The sequence below is a fragment of the Amyelois transitella genome, chromosome 9 (assembly GCF_032362555.1).
Source record: "Amyelois transitella isolate CPQ chromosome 9, ilAmyTran1.1, whole genome shotgun sequence".
Taxonomy (NCBI): Eukaryota; Metazoa; Arthropoda; class Insecta; order Lepidoptera; family Pyralidae; genus Amyelois; species Amyelois transitella.
Window position 1 is genome coordinate 3,795,799 of NC_083512.1, and position 23,448 is coordinate 3,819,246.

General features: G+C 34.5%; 1 protein-coding gene across 1 annotated transcript; it reads left to right on the forward strand.

Annotated features, from left to right (window-relative positions):
• Window positions 1-15,824: 15,824 nt before the first annotated feature.
• LOC106134676 (ommochrome-binding protein) lies at window positions 15,825-16,976 on the forward strand. Its single transcript, XM_013334775.1, has 2 exons — window positions 15,825-15,909; window positions 16,041-16,976. Exon 2 carries the CDS (start codon window positions 16,041-16,043, stop codon window positions 16,875-16,877), a length of 837 nt encoding a protein of 278 aa, XP_013190229.1. The 5' UTR covers window positions 15,825-15,909; the 3' UTR covers window positions 16,878-16,976.
• The last annotated feature ends 6,472 nt before the right edge of the window (window positions 16,977-23,448 follow it).

Here is a 23,448-nt window from a genome sequence, read left to right on the forward strand (position 1 = left end):
AAGGTTCTGATATAAAATATTGCTAGTTTTATTTTGGCGCTTAATGGGTTAAGTATAAACACTTGTGTTTGGAGAATCCGCTCTTTTATATGTTAAGAAATAATTAAAAATAATTACTTATTGAATGTGATAAATCAGTTAGTAGTTACATTCCCTTTTTATGAAAAGGTTAACCTTTATATCAAATTTATAAATAAATAAACCTAAATATTAAACTTTGCATTAGGAAAAACAAAATTTTAATGCAACTACTGTGATTTCAAATAAATTACCTACGTATTTTATTGTGACGTGTCTCAAGGTTAGACAAATCTTAACGTAAAAGGAAGTTCTCAGGTAAGAATAATAAAACTGACGAGACCTTTGATGTCGCTAAAATGGCCGTGCCTTGGGTCCTTTAAATGAAAAAAAAAAAGGAAATCGTCGTAAGCCTGCCTTTACGTGTCTCATCATAACAAGAATGTGGCTAAAATTAACCATTCTTATTTTTAAGAGTGCTTTTGTAATCATGTTGTTGCATTCGTGAAGTTGTCTAATTTTATATTATCGTCATCATTTCTTTGATAAGTTTCCGCAGTTAAATGTTTCTTTGATAATAGGTGGAATATTTGTCTGAAGAAATACCGATTTTAAGCAATTTAGTTCTAGTTGTCGTTGAAAAAGTCTTTCCAAAATAACATTCAAATCAATATTTATTTATTTAAACTTTATGCACGTAAAATGTACAACAGGTGAACTAATCGCCACAAGGCATTTTCTGATAGTCGAATCTTTGGGCAATATCTTTTATTAACAAAAGTTGGGAAACAAAAATTACTCTTAGGTAGAACTTTATAAACAGACCCTTACGCATTTTGAAAACCTGCTATATTTAATGTAATGTCAGGTGAGTAACAATAGTCTAGGTAACAAACAGGATTCGCACGCCAAATGCGGTCTCTAATGGAACCGCCAACTGGACGCTGCCCTTTTACGTTAGTACAGTCAACGCAAGAACCGACGTAAAGTTTCGACTTTACTACAGGAACATGAGAACCTAATTGATTACAAGTTCTGTTACTGACTGTACTCAAATCTGATCGTAGATAATGAAAAGATTAACAAAAGACACGTTTGTTTACTGTAAGTTTCCATGCTGATCTGCGAGCGATGAAATAATAGTATGATATTAGGTGCTTCTCTTACTTCAAGAGCTTATTAACTTAGTATTCCTTGAGTTCTCGATTTTGTTTCGTTTGTCTATCCTGTAAGAGATGAAGACGTCTTCTTTTTAGTAATTAATCAAGAGCAAAGATATAATAACAAAATACATAATGTATATGTAACTGTATGTCAAAATTACGATCAGAGATCACACGGTCTTGGAGTTAGCACACAACGTTCAATTGCAATCCGACCGCTGAGAGTTTGCGGCCATTTTACAGTAATTTGCCGTTGTCTTCGGATTCCCTATTCCGTCGGATTATATGCCAGCCAAGTGTGAGTTTATGACAATATGTAACCTGTGCTGAGCCGCTGGCTAGCAATAAGTTACTTTTGTTTGTAAGCGTTCAAAACTATAGGATATGGAAAATATTCACATGCTTCATTAGTGTAGATGTGTTATCTTTAATCAACTCAATCATCATTGTAGCTGCTGTTATATTTCTCTTGTCACCGATCACTAGCAATAAATACGAGCTTTCCTCTTTAAGAAACCTTATTAAATAAAACAACTGGATTTTGGAACTTTTCACTTATTTACTTACAAAGCAAGAGTGGACTAAATAGTTCAAACAAGTTTATAAGAATACGTTCTAACTAACACAGCTACAAAATTTGTCGCCTCTACCTACACAGTATTGTAAGCAATAACAATATCGATTTAACAACCGCCACATGTAAAGAGTCTGTAGCATCGCAAATTTTCCCCTATTCTATAAAACGAAGCGTACCGATTAAATGAGGTGCTCGCGTTTCTCCAGATAGCCAAGCGAGCTGGTCTATCCTTTTCCCTCGTATGGTTAAAGCATCGGTTCTCTCTTTCTCGCCCTGCGCAGCCTCTTCTCGCCGGCACCTCGCCGTCGCCTTCGAGTCACATATTTTATTTGTGGAGCCTTCCTGCATCCAGAGCGGTCTAAAGCTTCCCATGCATTATGCGTACAAATGTAAGTCTTTACCGAGAAAACAATTCTCATGAATACAGTTTTAAAAACAAAGGAGATCTGAATACGCTTGTTGATATAGAATTAATTATGTCATAATGATTAGCTACTTGAAAGCGTTAAACATTGTTGATTCCACAATTCATCATACCAATTGAGCTCGAAAACTTATTAAGTCGCGAACGCACAACAGTTTCTTATTAGACACGAAACTTTTTCATTTAGCACAGAAAAAACTTAAGTTCATAGCAAACTTCTGCAAGGAAGTAAATCATTTGTGAATATAGAATTTTTGTTTCTCATCCTTTCTCAGGTGCGACCTTACATTAACGTTGAGGGGCACACCTTTACATTCCATCAACAACACAGAAGAAACCTTCAATACTTCAATCGAAGTTTTCAAAAATACCTTTTTACTTAATTACCACGTAATTAGTTAATGCTCTTCAGAAGTCGACCAGTGAATAGCAGAATTATATGTTTGTCGCGTCTCGGAGACCTGCCAATAATATTCACCCACACACTTACCTCGATGCAATAATCGTGGCTGATTTTATGCCTATATGTAGGGTGTAGAGCATAGTCGGCGGGAACGGTGGGAAATATAGTTGGGTGTCAAGCTGGAGAATTCTGGATGCCGACGATTCTTTGTTGCTGTATATTGCATTAGCTAGGATACAAATATAGTATAAGTGTCGTATTAAATATACCTAAGTAAATATTACATCGTTAACATTTATTTGTTTATTAGATTCTAAATCAATATATAAAAACGTTTAATCAGTATAAAAATTTAACAGAAAGGACTTATTAGAGTGAAAACTCTAATAAGTTGTGAATGTTATGAAGCGAAAATATGCAAAGATCGTGGCAAGAAGAAAGGTGTAGTCTCTGCATGATTATCACTTTTATTAAAGTGATTCGAATAAAAAGTTAACTATCTAGAAAAGCAATGGAAATAAAATTAAGGCTTATAGATATTATGGCAATCTTAAACATAAATACAAATTCGCTCTCACACAATTGGAAATAAAAGGCATACGCACAGGAAACAATAATCAGCTTAATGCATTCAAAATAAATGTAAACCTTTTCGAAACTTCCTGAAATAATTTAGATACTGAGGTCAAAGCTTGTCTGTTTGCAGAAAATGTGACAATCATTGGAAGGCTGCCAGGGCACCGCCTGTGATAGCGTTGCCATACAGCTGAGCAGAGTTTTAATTTAAACAGTTTTATAATTCCCGACTCATCCACTGAAAGAGAAAAAAAAAACAGTATTTTATTTGAAGACGAAGAACAAGTAGCTGAGACAGAATGTTATTTTAATGAAGTAATAATCAATGAAGATAAAAATTAATTCAAGAAGGTACTCCAAGTCATATTACATTAATATAAATGTAAAAAAATATTTATTAATTTATTTCCAACAAATATAAATATGTGATAAAAAATCAGTTAAAAGACTTACATAATGTTAATGACATTAGGGAGAATGTCCTAGAAAATCCGAAGAAGCCAGCTTGACATAAAAAATATAATTAAATGAAAATTAAATAAAACAGACACAGAGAGACAATAAAACTTATCACGAAACACAATTACTGCTTTGTGAAGACGTGTCAGGGTCATAACAAAATATTTTCGACAGTCATCCGAAGGAATTCGCCCATCAAAGGAGAGTTACCGCGACCATTGACCATTCCCTTGATTTTAAGAACGCACTTCATTAATTTACGGGACAGCTTCGAAGAAAACATTCAAACTCGAACCTTCATGCGCTGGGTACTAAACCAACAAATTTACCCTGCAGCTTTATAATTTGAAAAGTTCGAGTATTTGTTTCACTTTAGTAGGGTTCCGAACATATTAAAAAATATTTTTGATGTTAACAATTTAACCATAGATTTAAAAACATTATGTGAATTTAACACTATCCAATCAAAATTACAGTAAGACTTTTAAAATGAAATAACTGGAGAGATAGGCTGTATGATTGAAACAGATTGAAAATTGAAATGAAGTGTATAAAGAAATTGTCGTGATATTATGAGAGGTAAGTACTTCACTAGAGGAACGTGATCTTATGGCCAAATACCGTATTTTTCCTATTGGAAAAGATCATACTGAAGAACCGAAAACCAACCGTAAAAACATTCCCATGGTTTTAAACCAGAATAGGACCAAGATCAGGCAACCAAGGTCAGGCAAAATTGGCTTATAGCAACACAATTCAAGATATAAGTTTTCTGACTAATAAGTAATACTTTTATTTATTTACTTCAACAGTTAGTCAGTTAAAACTTAAGTCGGATAATTAATGGCCAGTAATCGGAGAAAATAAAAAAAAATGTTATTATCGAAACCCATTCTAATGATGTTTTTCATGTAATCAGTCGGAACCCTAAATACAGCCTTACACCATTTAACTACCTTCACAGCATATTAAACTTTACGTCTCTGTAACATAGTCTGTCCCAGAGAAAGAGCGTTTCATCAGCATTTATCCCGGAACCCTCGTGTCGATAATAATGCGAACCTTGAATTTGTGTCTTATTTTATTTAAGGAACGCAAAATATTTATGGCCTGCCCGTGTGAGGCTTGCATGTCAGTCTTTTTATGAATTTTCGATACATAATTTGTCGTCTCCGGCACGAGTATGATAAATATGACAACTGTAATTTAATTGTAAAATTGTATTATGTTTCATTATTTTGTTATTGGAAAAAGATTCGTCATAATCTTCTGTCTCGTTCTTGGCGTTACTGACTTAAATCATAAATGATATGATTAGGAAATTGACAACATCTTTTTGTCAACTGTTCAGGTCTAAAATTGTATAAAAAGACCAGGAAGAGATCTTAACCTCACTAACAAAGCGGTAAGACAAAGGCGCCTGTTACGCATATTCAAATAGAACCGACAAAACCATTGTCCTTTCATACAAATGAGAATGTTCTGGTCACTTCGGTAACCAAGTAAATGAACTTGAAGTTCATATTAACTTGCATGCTCAGTTATAAGCGTTTTACAAGAGCTACTTACCAATATTTTTTCTTTGAGGCGATGAGCTAACAACATATTATGACAATCTTTGAAACGCAAATCCGTCCTCAAGCGATCGAACTAAAGGTCGGTTTTAAAGAGAATCGGTGGCAGGTAACCGATTCTTTTTGGAATTGATTTAAATTGATTAGTTCATATATTTATTATGATCGCTAAACTGATAGCAAAGAAAAAACACAGTACCTATGGTGTACTAGCCGCTTCTCTTCCTGTGAGAATGTCAATATCAATCAATAGACATACATACATACATACATACATACATATGGTCACGTCTATATCCCTTGCGGGGAAGGCAGAGCCAACAGTGTTGAAAAGACTGAATCGCCACGTTCAGCTATTTAGCTTAATGATAGAATTGAGATTCAAATAGTGACAGGTTGCTAACCCATCGCCTGAAAGAGAGTCCCAAGTTTGTAAGCCTATCCCTTAGTTGCCTTTTACGACATCCTTTAAAAAATTCCTATTGAGTGGAGAGATGGAGTGGTCCTATTCTCTTTTGTATTGGTGCCAGGAACCACACGGCACTTAATCAATAGTATAGGTTTTAAATACAGGATGATCTTTCACTATATCTGAATCGCGATATCATCGATTTAATCCAGAGGATTTTAACATGACCAGAAATATAACTCCGTATAAACTTACCTAAAATCCTTAAGTTTAGAAGCGGTAAGTAATTATTATTGTGTAATTTGTTTTTAACATGTTGTTCTCATGCCGCGACTAGGTCTCTTCTTATATTTATAACCCGCTATTTGTACAAAAAAAAACAGAAGCCGTCACGCTCCAAAGATTTAGAGTGGTATCACAGATTACAATCACCTTCCGCGAACAGTAAATAAGATTTGACAAACAGAAATAGGTGACGACAATTTGTGTAACGGTCACAATTATATTCTACAATGAAATGTCTCTATTTTATTGTGGAGAGGCGGAAAAATTTCTTGGTTTTGCTTGAAAATGGACTGGATAGAAGACTGAATGCATACATACAATCACGTCTTTAACCCTTGCAGGGTAGACAGAGTCAACAGAATTGAAAAGACTGACAGGCCACGTTCTGCTGCTGTTTGGCTAAAGATGAAATTCAGATTATTTGAATCTGAATTTCATCTTTAGCAGCGACAAGTTGCTAGCCCGTCGCCTAAGAAATGAATTCCAAGTTTATAAGCCTATCCCTTAGTCGCCTTTTACGACATCCATGGGAAAGGAAGGAGTAGTCCAATTATTTTTTTCTATTGGTGGGCCGGGAACCATACGGCACACGACTGAATCATTTTCAAAAGGATTGCATGCATACCAGCTACACTGTTGTATGGGTCAGGTCAAGAGTACCCGAAACCGCCGAGCTTGCATGAAGAGAGTTATGAATGTGGATGAAACGAAGGAAGTATGCAGAGATCGTGGCAAGTGGAAAGAGGTAGTCTCTGCCTACCCCTTCGAGAAAGAGGCGTAATTTTATGTATGTATGTATGTTGTATGTGTGTATGGAGCCCTAACCTTAACCCTAAATATAAATTTGAAGAAATTTATCATTATCGTCCTGTGTGCTGGTAATCTAACTTGGATCATGAATATTATACTTTAAATATTTATTGTTTTAGTCGGCTCTTACGAGGTACACGAAAAAGAATTTAACTTTTGGTATTCGCTAATACTTACTGGGAAGCATAACATAACACAAGAAAATTAAATTAATTACATTTAAGAACAAAAAAAACAATACTAGTACTATTAATAAGTGAGGCCACCGTTACCCAAATAAAGATGAGATGCGCATCACTATTTTGCCAGTGTCGAGACAAGGTCGCAGGCGACAATATTGCAATCTTTCCTCCTTCCTGTCAGATCACATGAGTAAATACTGGCTGACAAGAATACTATAGTCATACTTTAAAAACGATACATATACAATTTTTTTTTTTGACGACAGTTCCTACTTTCCTCCAGGCGATAGTTAGTGTTGGTTGCGTTCTCACCTGTCCAGGAGAGAACCCGGGGTATCGAATCTTGGACAGGGTAGGTTAGGTTTTAAATGTACTAACCCTTATCTGACCTCCACAACCTTGATTTTCTTCTTATCTTTTTTTATGTTACGAATGTTATAATTCTACCTCAAGATTTTCCTTTTCTTTCTCCTGATGTAAGTCCCGGTTACACCCTCAGCTATAGAGAGGAGCCCAGGGTGCACGTTTTGATCTAAAAATCAGCATTGGTTTTTGGTCAACTTATCCCATCCCATCCCATCCCCTCCCATATTCCATATTATGAAAAGTGGCCTTAGTTTCCCAAAGTGCTCTCTTTTGGTATATTTACTCATGCAGCATTGCAATGATGCACGGAAAAGCCTTGTCCATCGCAAGAGGTCGCCACCCGAAACGTTAAATGCTTGTTCCTCGTTTATGAATAAACATGAAGAAAGAGTGGTCGAATTTTCTCAAGAACGCTTACTACAAAAATATGAACTGGTACCATTGGTTAACCTCTAAGGTTGATCATCTGATCATCATCCCACTGGCGTATATCATGGTACTTATTATCGTCATATGCAAAGGAATTATAAGATGAAAAAAGTAAACAAAAGACTATTGGACAAGTAACAGTTAATTCCACCGACAAAAACTAGCTTCTTAAATACGAGAAGAAGATAGAGAAGAGAAAGGATGATGGCAAAGAATTCTTTACATTCTGGCAACGAAATTTGTAAACCCAACAAACAGTTGGGCTAATCTGCCCTTTTACAGGGCTGCATTCAGACGGGAGTTATTCTGTTTAATACTTAAGGTACTAATATAAACCTAAGGTAATAACTTAATAAGGTAAACCTCGGCATAATCTAATGAAATTGAGAGACAAAATAGACCAAAGTACATATTTGAAATGACTTTACAAAATGTTACAAATACACCTACTTGTGTGACCGCATATTACTGTATTGTGCTCAAGTCTTTGTCGTTCAACATAATATGAACCTGTTATTTTCTGTCATGCGTTACAATAACATTCACACTCAGATGTATGATTAAAACAACTGCATTTATCTCTGCACTGACCTCGGTCACACTTGCCTGATTATTGCCTAATGATTTCTTCAATTGGACCTGCCAATCGCCATTTCTTAACCTTATACGTGTATGTTTGTGGGTTAGTTTTCTATCAAGGCGACTGGTCTTGGCGATTATAATACGTGTTATTTAAGAGGTATAATCTCTTCTTATTATTCGTCTACATCCAAATTTGGGAATAAGGTAAATAGTACAGGAGTACATAATTTAGAACGATAATAACCTGAACTAACTTCAAACATACAAACCGGCACCTTTATAAGAATAGAACCACTCCATCTCTTACCCATTGATGTCGTAAAAGGCGACGGATTCTTCATCAAACAAAAAAAGCGCAATCTATTTCAAGGTGATGTTGGTAAATCAAAAATAAATAAACTTCGAGGTATCCTCAAAAATACGAATAATATTTATATTTCTTTGGTAGCATTAAATGTGTTTCAATTAATAGGCAAATGGATCGTTTAGTATCGTAACTAATCATACGTACTTGCACAAGTAATGTAAAATTTAATTGTCTTTCTCTTTAATCTAGCCCATGATTAAATAAACTTATTATTTCATCATATATTTATAGCAATATTTTGAATGTTTATAGTATTAAAAAAATATAAAATATGTATGTATACTTTCATACCTTAGACAAATGTGTAATACAATCTTTGTGCTAATTAAATTCGTATTCAAGATTTTCTTAACGCTATTGAATCACCAACTTTTAATATGCCTCTTCGTAAAATTTACATAGATTTTTCATCAAACACTAGAAACCTTAATAGTAATAATAAAATGCTTAGTGCTCGGATAATGTCAATTGGCAGATTTGCGGTATGTATACACGGTAGGGCTGCTTATGCAACAAACTTTCACCGTACGTTAAGCGGCGAGAGGCTTAAGATTGCCTATTACTGGACTGATCTCGGAAAATCTGAAAGTTTTTGTGTGGCTTCCGGCTATGAAACGAAATGAATATGGGAACGTAGTGTTAAGACTAGTCTAGTATCTGTTATAAATAAACTGATAAAATATTATGTCAAAAAAATTATAAATTCTTGTTTGCTGTAATAGTTCTGAAAGTAATAGATTTGAAAGAATATATTGTCATTGTAAAAAACCAGTTGGCGAAGTTCATACAATAAAATATGTAGACAGTTGAAGTCAAGGCCAATTTGGAAAAAAATATTAAATCAGTTTCTTCACCCGAGGTCCCGGGTTCGAATCCCGGCCAGGGATGAGAAAAGAACTTTTTCTGATTGGCCTGAGTCTTGGATGTTTATACATACATACATAAAATCACGCCTCTTGGATGTTTATCTATATAAGTATTTATTATAAAATATAGTATCGTTGAGTTAGTATCTTGTAACACAAGTTTCGAACTTAACTTCGAGGCTAACTCAATCTGTGTAATTTGTCCCGTATATATTTATATATTTACATAATGAATGATATTTAGATACAATATGATTTAACATCTAAACTATATATACTACTATTGCACATACTTTCATCAATAAGTTTGAAATATACATTTAATAGTTTTTATTACGAGCAAACGGCAGTTTAATTCAAAATGACTGATTGTTTTCTGATAAATAGGCACAAAACAGACATGTGACTCGATTTAGATCAGATACATTAATATCCTCAAATCACTTACGATACTAGTTTACCATGAACCATCAAGTCTTTAAAGTACTTACTGATATTTATCGAAGTAATATTATCGAGATTCAACACCGCTAATACAGAAGGAATTATAATGTATTTAAATATTATTTTAAATTATAAAATAATTCTTAACGTCTTTCGACTTTCCTTCCACAACAAACAAACTAACTTTCGTTTTTTTTAATATAAGTTATCCCGTCTTGTCCTCTTGTAAGTACTTATATAATTCACGAGCTATAATTAAAAACTAATTTCTACTCCCTTTAGTAGGGTAATAATTAGTTTGAAAAGAAACAAAATACGCACGAGCGATGTGGTAAGTAACCCGTGGAGTTTGCGAAAAACCTGTATTCTTTTGAAGGTGGCGCTAAATTCTCGCGAGCGAAGTTGCGGGTAAATGCGAGTTGACATCTAGGGAATCTTCGTCAATCTAGGAAACTTCTACAAGTGCTCATTTGAAACTTTAAAACTGTGCTGGCTATATCAATGCTCTGTATCATATGAAACGTTCATATCAACCGATCAAATTAAACAGTTTCATTTTATTTCATTAAAAAAAAATTGTTTTTAAATACACCCCAACCAAAAAAATTAAACAATGTCGAAATTCGCGACCGAAAATTACTTCGAGTTGAAGCATAACTTACCAAAATGACTGTAAAAGGAAGCGTGGTTATTATTAAACTTGTGAGTCAATGGAACAAGTCGGGACGGGTGCTTCTTGGAACTCTTTTGTTGCTGCATATCATTCTCATTGCCCAATAAGACAAATTCAGATTGTGTGCACTGACCGTCAGAAAACGTTGGGCAAACGCGCGTGTGTTTTAATGCTAAATGTTGAACTTGTGACCACCACATTGTAATTAAAAAAATAGGGTTTCTTATTTTAGTTTTGAATAAATTTCAAACATACTTAGGTAGAATGACGTATTAAATTTCAATAATTAAAATAAACTTTATGAATCCAAGCGGATATAAAACTACATGGGTCTTTGTTACTTTTATTTGTTTGTTTGTTTACCAAGTTACGTAGGATTCCATCCATCATTCATTAATTTAGCTATTTATTACAAAATATTAATTAATACGTTGTAAGTATACAAACCCACACGTTAAAGTCGATATCGGTTCCAAATTTAAAATAAATAAATTATAATATTCGAATTAATTTTACGTGAAAATCACGCGTTCCAAGTTTCGCGCGTTTTTCAAGCGTTTAAAAGCGCTGGTGTCAAAGCGTGTGACAGAGTCTCGGCGCGTCTTCGTGGGTCGCGTCGGCAGGTAATGACACAAAACGACAAACACGTTCGCCGCATAACTCACACACGATCACAAGACCACAACAGATCCAACAATCGGACATGCCGCCTTAATAAATAGACCACTTGGTGATGGATGCTTTTAGACTCGTTTAGTTGAGTGTTGTTGGTACTCTGTGTATGGTTGTATCGATTTTGTTTGATGTGTGTGATAATTTTATTGGGAAAGGATGCAGTGAAGCGGGTTGCTGTCGCCGAAGTTAAGTGACAGAGGGTGCAACTTGGAAAGCGCAACGATGAGAAATCTAAATGCAGTTAATAAAGATGTGGAAGATATTTTGGTATACTGTCGCATAAACCTGACCTTTCATCAAATTTACTTTATGTCATTGTGACCACGAGACACTTTATTAATTCATATAGACACGTCTATATCCATTGCGGGGTAGAGAGACAGACAACAGTCTTGAAAAGACAGATAGGCCACGTTCGGCTTAATGATAGAAAAAGGATTCAAAAAGTGACAGGTTACTAGCCCATAGCCTAAAATAAGAATTCCAAGTTTATAAGCCTATCTCTTAGTCTTATTTTATGACATCCATGGGTAAAAGATGGAGTGGCCCTATTCTTTTTTCTATTACTGCCGGGAACCACACGGCATTTACCCATTATAATTATTTAACATTTGTAAAAATATTTCTTTATAAATAGTACTTATAATTATTTCATTTCTAAAAATATTTCTTTATAAATAGTATTTAGTTATAATTTTGCTGTACGAAAGCGCACCAACAGTCTTGTAAGACCTGGTTTTTGCGTAATATTACGGTTGGCTGCGTGATTAGATTCGCTGGTGGCCATCTACCGACCTTTACAGACTTAGCTAAGATAGGATGACATCATTTCTAGGTAATCTGTTACAATCACTATGATAAAATTGAGTTATACTCTGAGTTGCCGCTTGAATACATTTATTTTAGCAATAAGTTAAGAAGAAGTTTTTTGTACCGTGTGGTTCCCGGCACCAACAGAAAAAAAGAATAGGACTACTCCATCTCTCTCCCATGGATGTCGTTAAAGGCGTCTATCGGATAGGCTTATAAACATGAGATTCTTCTTTTAGGCGATGGGCTAGCAACTTGTCACTATTTGAATATCAATACCATCATCAAGCCATACATCTGAACATGGCCTTTCAGTCTTTACAAGACTGTTGACTCTGTCTACCCCGCAAGGAATATAGACGTGTCTATATATATGTAGTACATTAAAAGTCTATAGAAGAAATCCAGGATTACAAATTTGAGTATATTAATATATTATAGTATATTATAACCAACAAAAACTAACAACAAAACATTGGTTTTACAAAAAGCAAAGATCATAATTAAGCTTACGACCGATGTGGGTGGAGCGGTACAATTCTTAATAAGACAATTACACGTTCAAAACAATCCGAGTGGGCCCGAAGGCTGTCCTTGTTTGGGAAAATGTCTCGATACAGGTCTATTATTTTATATAAAAACGTATTAAGAAATAATATATTTAAGATGACCAAATTTGGATGTGGAATAAATTAGTTTAGGAGTAATCATAGTTAACTTATAAACTTGACCATACAAAAATTTATAAATTCGTAAATAATTTGCGGTGAATTATTTACGAATATAAAAGTTATTTCTGTTATTGCAAATTTTTATAGGATTAATTATTATTTTTAATATAAACAGGCATGGGAATGGACACTCCAATTTAAAAAAAAAAAACTTCCTTAAAATTTGTAATACATAGCTCGCATTTTTCGCAGATTTTCCAAATTTAGAATGAACGAATTTTCACGTTACCAAATAAGTAGGTACTATTCGAAATTTAAACTTAAAGATTCCGAATTAAGAAAAAAGTTTCATTCAAATATTTACAAACTACAACGGCATCATTACTCCATCACTTATTTTCTCGTACTCGCCTTTTTAGTATCACAAGAGTTTATCTAAGGAGAAAGAACTTGATTTACCCCAAGATATCCTTTAATCCTTTACCAATTTGTTAGAATTTCATCAGACTCACGATCCAAACAAGCGAAGCGACAACGTGGGCGGAGGTAGCTAAACTTAATGAACTACATTGTCTTATTACTTTAAATGGAGATGCGGGTTTTTTCTTGGGTACAACTGGGCACATGTAAATATGTCAGTGGGCGGTTTCCGCTATCTCGACCATATAAGTAGGTTTTATCCTCAAAATGTACCTTTGTTTCTAAGGTGATTCTTATGAATATTCAAACACTTAATACGTTTCAAAGTTCGTTGACGTTATTAAACTTCGTAAAAACGAATTATAATTTCAAATATAAATACATTAATTCATGAATAGGAAAGGCAATCTGAAAAATTGATTCTTTTATGGACTGATTTTATTGAAATTTAGATAGACTTTGGGTAATAATACAGGTTAGTTTTTATCTGGAATTTTCCGCGGCATAAGCTAGTTATTAAGAAAGTAGAATTTACGTAAACCTACTTATTTTATAGAAACTTATGCAATACGAACTTTTATCAGGCATGGAAGCTCCCTTGATCCCCATTGAAGTCCACAAATAAAGATGACCTCACCAGTTGCATTAGAAGGAATATCGTAAAGGCATCAGCTCCCGTAGTATGGCTAATCGCCTTTTTAGTATTTGAATACATAATAAGGCAGACTATTAATCAAATTCTCACCAGAGTTCAATACACTTGTACAGTTGTTTCTATTTCTTAATATTGTAAAATTATGATAAAACAGATATAGCACTATACTACCTACTTCAAGGAAAACTTCGTTGTATCAAAGGTAAGCTTCGATGTATTAAAAGTTAACTTCGTTGTATTAAAGAAAAACTTCGTTGTATTATTGCCGTGTGGTTCCCGGCACCATTACAAAAAAGAATAGGACCACTCCATCTCTTTCCCACGGATGTCGTAAAATGCGACTAAGGGATAGGCTTATAAACTTGGGATTCCTCTTTTAGGCGATGGGCTAGCAACCTGTCACTATTTGAATCTCAATTCTATCACTAAGCCAAACAGCTGAGCGTGGCCTATCAGTCTTTTCAAGACTGGTGGCTCTGTCTACCCCGCTAGGGATATAGACGTGGTCATATGTATGTATGTATGTATGTTCGTTGTATTAAAGGAAAACTTCGTTGTAATTAAGGTAAATTTCGTTGTAGGTATTAAAGGAAAACTTCGTAAAACCTGCAATGGTGCTTCAAATAAATCCCAATTCCAAGAACGTAACAAATGCGAAAGTTAGTTTGTCTCTTCACATTTAAAACTTACGAAATAATTTTCTTGAAATTTTTGTATGTAAAATTAGAATAAGAACATATAGTACTTTTCATTCCGGTAACAACAATGGTTCCCATTGGTTTGGGGAAAAGTCTGTATTCTTCTATATGTATATAGATAGTTCGGCAATACAATAATCATCACTTTAATATACCTAACGATTTACTTTTCTGTATTTTCGTACCGTTGTGCCAACAATGAGACCATCAAATCGCAGTCATTAGTCATTCAAGTTGGATTGTGACTAGCTAAACAGTGGCATGCAAATATTAGATCATTTGAAGCTAACATACATTTTTTACAAGACATTAACATGTAACTAAATGTAATGGAGATTGTAAACACCTTTTACATAACGTTAGTATTAATTATTTAGAATAAGAACTAATAATAGTTTGGTAATTATTATTATGAAATGAATAAATGCCAAGTTACATGATGGAGCTTTGATAATTGTGTATGTCAATAATTAACAATCATTGAAAAGGCTAATAAATTTTGGTTCCCTTATTTCAGGCGATGGGCTTGCAGTTTTTCACTATTTCAATCGCAATTCCATCATTTAGCCATACAGCTAAACGTGGCCTTTCCATCTTTTTAAGACTGTTGGCTCTGTCTACCCCGTAAGGAATAAAGACGTCGTTAGTTATATTCAAATGTATGTATTTATTAGGAAACGGTTTCAGAGTTTTAATTATATTGTATGTTAGTACAGGGAGGATCATCGGTGGTTGAACGGTTACAGCAGAAACTAGTTACAAATTTAAATATACATATTACCTTCCACATAAGTTTTTTATATTATTATATACATAACAAAAGGTACAGATACAATCATCTGCACAAGTGGAAACGTTAATCTCAATATAAACAATTATAAGATGACCTTGCATGCATCCATAGCGAGATGCATTGACTTTATTCAAGACTAGCATTTGTCCAGTTATTTCTTTGTAAAAAAAATATTTAATAACAAACAATAAATTGAAAAAACTTCTTTAACAAGTGATGCATGCTAAGCAAACATTTTTGACGTAATTTACTAATTACTTTCCTTGTATAATATCAGTGTGTTAATTCAAACAACTATGGTTTTTCCAATGCGTTATCTGTCAATAAAAAATACCTATATAGATCTAATTAATTTATTCCTCAATACGGACAAACTAAGTTTTTTTTATAACAACAGAACAAACAAAATTACAGTAAATTTATTGAATGGTATCGATATACAGAATAAAACAGTGAAAGTTAATAATGTTACAGTATAAGGTTGATAGTGATAACATTTTGACCTATGGAATTATAGCTGTGTATTTATGAAGAGTGTAATTATTAATTAGTTATTTTCCTGTGTGTCTACAGTGCAAACGTGAGTACTAAGTAAATCTTATTTACTTCTAATAAAATTAACTTCATTCGTGTTCTTATCAACAAACAAATTTTGTATTCATTAGGTGGTATAGCAATAAGAAGTTTAAATATTTTCTTTCTTTTTTGCAGATGAAGATATTCTACTGTCTAGCTTTGCTTGCCTTTGGTCAAGCCGAAATAATAACTGGACGAAAATGTACCGGAGAGAATTATAAATTTGAGAAAGAAGTTCTGGTGACTGGATACGACAGCCCTTATCAACTGGCCATTGATCCTGCAACAAACACTTTATTCTTCAGTTATTCTATACAAACACTCGGTGAAGGATTTAAATCCGTTTATTTAGATCTCAAAACTAAACATCACGAAGAGATTCCTGTTAATGGTGGTGGATTCGCGCATGCAGTAGATGTTAATAATAATATTGTTTACATTGGTAGCACCGAATCTGGTATTTCCAAATTTGATTACCAAACTAAGAAGGCTGTTCCGCTTGACATTACTAAAGAAGGCATATGGCAAATGTTCTATAAAGACGGATTATATTTTACTACATATCCAAAAGAGAACGCTTACGTGTACAAAGATGGTGTCGTTAAGAAAATAGAAGAATTTGATGGTACTAGAGCACTGACTTTGGGCGTAGATAATCATCATAATATTTTCTTCTCCAACTCATCAGGATTGTTCGTGTATAAGAAAGACGATGAAGTTATTTTACAAGCGGGCGATCATATTGTTAATGCATTTACTAGCGATTCTCAAGGTAACTTATTCTTTTCCACACCTTTTGGTTTGTACTCTGTGGATAGTAAACTCAAAATTAAGGAAATATTAGAGGAAAATAATATATACGGAATGGCAATTGAAGGAGAGAACACTATTATTTATGCAACCAAAGACAATGTGATAAGGCTGAAACTGAGTTCGGAATGCTCTTTGAGCATAAATGATATACAAAAGTGATAATGATTATATTTAATTTTTTTATATGTTGTTCGTATTGAACTGAAGATTGTACTTCTACAAACATGTAATCTCAATAAAATGTATTATTAACATTTATTCTCAACTAGCTGTGCCTGCGACTTCGTCCGCGTGGAATAGCTATTTTGGGCATCATTGAAGCCCTCAAGGATGCTCCTTCCCTGATTTTTTTTCACATTTTTTATTACTTCTTCGCTCCTAATAGTTACAGCTAGACGTTATATAGCCTTCCTCGATAAATGGTCTATTCAACACAAAAAGATTTTTTCAATTCGAACCAGTAGTTCTTGAGATTAGCGCATTCAAACAAACAAACAAACTCTTTAGTTTTATAATATTAGTATAGATTAATCTAAGTGCCAATTTAAACTAAAAAAAAATATTTTTATAGAATTATAACCAGAAGATCTAGAGATGCAGAGATCGTGGCAAGTGGAAAGAGGTAGTCTCTGCCTACCCCTCCGGGAAAGAGGCGTGATTTTATGTATGTATGTATGTATGTATAACCAGAAATATGTACCTACAACTTACAAAAGAAAAAGAAATGAAAATAAAGTTGAAACGCCTGTGCAATACTGTCTTGCCGTCGTCGGGTCTTCCCATACTCCCTTAGGGGAGTCGGAGTAGATTGGTGAGGGCTTTTGGCCCTCTTCAATGGCATCATCGCTGCCTCCGACTGTAGGCAGGTCGATGGGGCGGCCGTGGCGGCCTGGGTCTTCGCGTCTTCATACACTGGGAGTTCCCATCGGCGGCGGCGCCGTCACTGGTCGACGACGTCTGCCGCAAGGCAGCGAGGGCGGTTTTACACGACGGCCCGGAGGGCGGGCGTGGAGCGGCGCGATGCCGCGCAGGTGACTGTGTGATGACGCGTCTGCCCTCTCGAATATCTAGGTTCTCCCACTTCAGGTCCCTGAGGATCGTCGAGTTCCTCACGTAGCGCGGGGCTCCGACGACTGCTCTGAGACTTTGGTTCTCTTGGGCTTCTGAGTCTTCGCCTGTTGGTCTCAGAGCAGTATGCGTACCACGCCGGGGCCGTGTACGTAAGGCGGGATCTGACGTACGTTTGGTAGATCCCGAGCTTCGTCCTCAGGGGGAGGCTGAAGGAGAGAACTGCGTGAAGTCTTCCCCTGGCTGCCTTGGTCATGAAGCTTGCACTCGCCTCTCGCCCCTTTTATACCCTGCCGCCGCGAGACGCGTCGAGCGCGGCAACCGTTACGCAAAAATAATTCAGTATTTACGCGCGATGGCTTGTTAGCGTATTTCATTTCATGTATAAGTTTGGTGTTTCTATACCAATTTCGATGCTTATTTTTTTATTGAATAGGTATTTATATGAATTTTTAAGAATTACGAATGAGTGTAAGTGTTATTGGTATTATAAACGTCAGAGTATAGAAATATAATCAGAAATCTCCGAACTGCTAAGCTATTAGGCATTACACGTGTTATTGTGAGTCAACCATAACAGAGAGACTTATGCTGTCTTGGGATATTTTTTTAATAATTTTATTTAGAATATTTCCGTAATACATAGTTTCGCTGTAGCTTTAAGCATTAAGGCTGCAAACGCGACGGAAGCTTAAAAAATCAAGTAACTTCTCCCGTTTTCCCAACATTTCCTTTCACTACTCTGCTCCTTCTGATTGTATCGTAATGAAAAGTATACTATAACCTGCTCAGGAGTATAAAGAATAACTGTACCAAGTTTCGTTAAAATCCGTCAAGTAGTTTTTGTTTCTATAAAGAACATACAGACAGACAGACAGACAGACAGACAGACAGACAGACAAAAATTTTACTGATTGCATTTTTGGCATCAGTATCGATCACTAATCACCCCCTGATAGTTATTTTGAAAATATATTCAATGTACAGAATTGACCTCTCTACAGATTTATTATAAGTATAGATAAGTATCTATACTTACTTGTACTTTCAATCTATTTGTAAATTATTAAATTTTATATTACAAAGGAAAACTGAGTTTTACTTCCATCAATAACTCATCCAGCTGAACGTAGGCCACGTTTAGTATTTTCGAGACTGTCGGCTTTGCCTACCTGATAAGGAATAAAGACGTGAATGTACTCCTGTAGCATAGCATTCGCGACGCTGTTTTTATCGCGCGAATAACTATCGCTGTCCCGTTTTATAAAAAGCCATAATAAAAAGCGAAAGGCGAAAAGCCGTGTGGTTGCCGGCACCAAAACAAAAAGAATAGGACTACTCCATCTCTTTCCCATGGATGTCGTAAAAAGCGACTAAGGGATAGGCTTATAAAATTGCGATCCTTTTTGTAGGCGATGGGCTAGCAACCTGTCACTATTTGGATCTCAATTCCATCATCAAGCCGAGCAGCTGAACGTGGTCATTCAGTCTTTTCGGGACTGTTGGATCTGTCTATCCCGTAAGGGATATAGACGTGACTATATGTATGTAAAAAGCGAAACGGTGATAGTTTTCCGCGCGGACAGCGTCGCGCATTTCTTGCTACGGATGGCGCTGCATGTATGTATGTTCTTATCTAACACGTGTTTCTTTACGCAGCCCACCTCGATACAAGTAGAAGCACAATAGCAGAGAACAAATAGGAAACCGTCGCTCCACTGGACTGGATAATTCAAGCCTTAGTTGCACATGAAAATCGTAATTCTGTATGCAAATTAATGGAAACAAAGATTTGACCGTGATTTTTAAGTTGCAATGTTATTAACGAAATCGTGTTACGAAAACTATTATTTGGCTGAACTAACACACACACAAACGTGATATCACGTCTTCTTGTCTTACGGCCTAGATAAAGTGAATAGCCATTTATGATAGTTTTCTAGTGAAACCTGTTATAACTTTAAAAATGGTTGTAACCTATGAGTTATTAATTGAAATAGTATATACAAAATTGGTTTATATAAATCAATAAGCAATTCTTTAACATAAATTAAAAATTTAAAACAAGTATATAGTACTTTTAGAAAATCACGTCTTTTGTCACATCAAAAAATAATTTACGATTTGTGTGTAGTAACAAAGTAATTAGTTAAGTATGCGGAACATCCAACATAGCACTATAAGTATGTCATTCTAGCACAAAGGTTATAATAATAAATATTCAAGGCATGTACTCAATAGTGACGTACGATATAATGTGCGAGCAATTACACAAGTAATTTGTGTTTTCAAATCGTTTTTATGGTTTAGTTAAAAGATGTTTAATAAGTAAGGAGGAAGTGGTAGACTAGAAATTATATTAATTTATCTTAATGCAAATAATTAATATTAAAAGCACGTTATCTGTTTGTACGTTAATTTCGACATTAGTACTGGTACTCTAGGATAGTATGCTTTATTGCTCCTAAATTGAAATTTAATCAGAGTGAACGCACCCTAACGAACAAGAGGTGTGATAAAATATAAAGATGATCTTTACAACTATTAGCATTCTATAAAACAATAGTTTACATAAGCGATCAATGCAATCGCAAGATCGCTGGCGTCCTTCACGGTTGAACGGTGACGCACACGAATTAAAGGTCCGATTCCATGGTTACGTGCAAACGACCAAAACAAAAAGAATAGCCTTAATCAACCATTTTAAACTTGTTTTATAAGGCAAAATTGATAACATACAACTTCACTATTTTACGGACCTGTTTTTTTCTCAAGTGTACAACATGAGTTCCTTAATTGTTTTTTTGGAAATTATGTGGTAACAGTCTATTAGTCTTTGTTTTTCAGAACCGCCGATTTCTTGATCCATTTTTTAGAAGGTACCCTATTGATTCGCCTAGATCTTTATGTTTAAATGGTTCCGAGAAGTTTGAAAGACCCTTCCTTATCAAGCCAAAGCGTTGTTTTAGAAGCTGTTTTTACTTTGTTAATCCACCGACTGTATTATCATCTTCCTTTTATTATTAATATAACAACTATATGAAGAGATTGAACCTTACCGATACTCGTATTTCTATTGTCTTCTTAGCAACCAAATTAAGTCGTGTGTGACACATGTAACTGTGGAATTGTGCTCTAATATCATAGTAATGTTAATATTTAATTATAGATGTCGTTTATGTGTGTCAATGATTGATGGTAGATTGATTACGTAAAGCAGTGAATGTAAATGATATTTGGCTGTTTTGATTGATATCTCAATCGATACTGGAGTTTTTGTTTTTTAAACTGTCCAAATATAGTGTGATGATTACATTTGACCTACTTGAAGTGGGTCATTTTTTGTATTTACTTTATTTTTTAGCCTACTTCTTTAATAGTCTTCTTGTGTTTGAATTCTTGTATTGATGCTTTCTGTATACGTATGTCTATTCGTTAATCAAAGCAGATTTTTGGATTGTTCAATACTAAACACAACAAATATGTGATGCGAAAGTTAGTTTATTTGTTTGTTGTCTTTCCAAGCGTTATTCACTGTACCAATTTTCTTGAAATTTAGGGTATATACAATTTAGCATCTGGAGAAGGACAAAGTACTTTTTATCCTGGCAAGAATTTAAGTTACCGTGGGATTTGCGAATTTTTTTTTTTCTAATTTTGCGCTAAATTCGTGCAGGCGAAGCTGCGGGTATAAGCTAGTTCAATAAATCATCAGTTAAATATAGTTCATCATACATTCGTCTATATTCCTTGCCGGGTAGACAGAGGCCACGTTCAGCTGTATGCTAAATGATAGAATCAAAATTTATTAGCCTTTACTTAAAAAAAAAACTTAAAAATATAGACGAAAATAGAATATATATAAAAATAAGATCAAAAGCTGGCAATTTTTTTTTTATTATTTTAATGGAGTTTGTTGATAACATCAAAATATTTAATTAAATAAGTACTTTAGGGAGTAATAAAACAGTTTTAATTAAAAATGTCTTAAGCATCGGGTACTTCAACCAAATAACGGTAGTAAAATAAACAATTTGAACTATTTCATACTATGATCCAGGAAACGAAAGGTCTTTGGCTCCCATTGGAATGTATGCGTGGGAGTCACTCCCATGCGCTCTGAAAACAAAATAAAGAGTGTTCGGAGGAGTGTCCATGGCAATAATAGCTTCCTCATTGTTATAATGTATACCAGGAGAAATTATTGAATCACCTTAAACCAGTTTAAATGTTTTAAGTAAAACTTTTTTTTTAATCAAAACGGTAATAATTAAATGATACAAACAACTCAAAGCGAACCAAATGATTTTCAATTGTATGAATTATATGAATCAATTGAACGAACACATACATGTGTTAAATTGAAGTAACTTCTTAAGAAGGCTGTATAGCCTTATATCCCCAGTTTATACTGGGGATTCTTCTTTTGGGCAAATGTGTTCTGTCTTCCCCGTAAGAGATAAAAACATGACTGTATGTATATATGTAAGAAAAAGAAGAATAAAGATAGCCAATAACAATAAGTCTACGTTTAGCTGGATGGCTTATTGGTAGATTCAAGATTCATGAATAGTGGCAGGTTGCCAGCCCATCGCCTAAAGAAGAATCCCAGCCTTACTTTCCTAAAGTATTTACACTTAGATACAATTTCTATTTTTCTGTCAGTTTAGGTCAGACTGAAGTCCAGAAAAACAGATATACTTCCGTTATCTCTATATTTTATTTGAGCGCTCTCTGCTTTCTATTGATTTAATGAACACTATCTTATCTTGCCCAATAAGCTTATTACGCTCCGTTTTGAGTTCAATTCAATTGGTCATTAAATAGGGCAAGCAAAGAACTTTTATTAATTGAATTACGTAACCCAGGATTCTGAAACAAAACAGTTCGCTAACATTGTAATTTTAGAAGGATGTCGAACTATTAAGATGCTCAAATAAATAAAAACATGATGCCGAAGTCCAAATCCATATTCCGCCAATAACCCTTTCCTGAGGTACATATTATATTAGTTTGAGTACTAACCGATTCCTCTTTCAGTGGAGGAGGAGAAAACAGAGAAAACTTGCACATTGAACAGTTGTTGAATGTGCAAGGATAACTCAGCCGGAAATTGCTTTGTGAAAAAAACCTGACTTGCCCAATCCAAGATCATGTTCCAGAGGTTGAAAACCAAGAGTAGCCAGACCAGACAAAAAGAAAAATATTACCGTTAAGATTTTAACTTTACTAATTTCAAAATTTATTATTCAAACACTCTCTGCGGAAAACCCACCAGTTAAAGGATTTTTCCAATATTTATTTTTGTAACAAATATTCTGACGCTGGTAAATACCAGACTTGTCAAAGATATCAAAATCACAGAAACACTTTTGCGAAACGCATATTGAAATTGGAATAATCTACTTACATCTACAAATGTTCTTGCCACTTAAGATTCAAAGGTCTAAGAACAAAAGAGCAATGTCAAATGATTTCAAGATGTTAAAGACTGAAGTCGGTAAGGATTTAATAATTTGCGAGTAATAACTACTTATTGATTCAATAAAATACCGAAGAGCTAGTACGTCATTTTAATTACTCAATAGAACTGTTGTTCGTCCAAATTGATGAGTTTCATTAACTGATCAACTGTCATAGTCAACTGTTATTAACACACACA

Excerpts from the sequence above, each read along its gene's own strand:
- LOC106134676 (XM_013334775.1), top strand. The coding sequence starts at position 16,041 with ATGAAGATATTCTACTGTCTAGCTTTGCTTGCCTTTGGTCAAGCCGAA.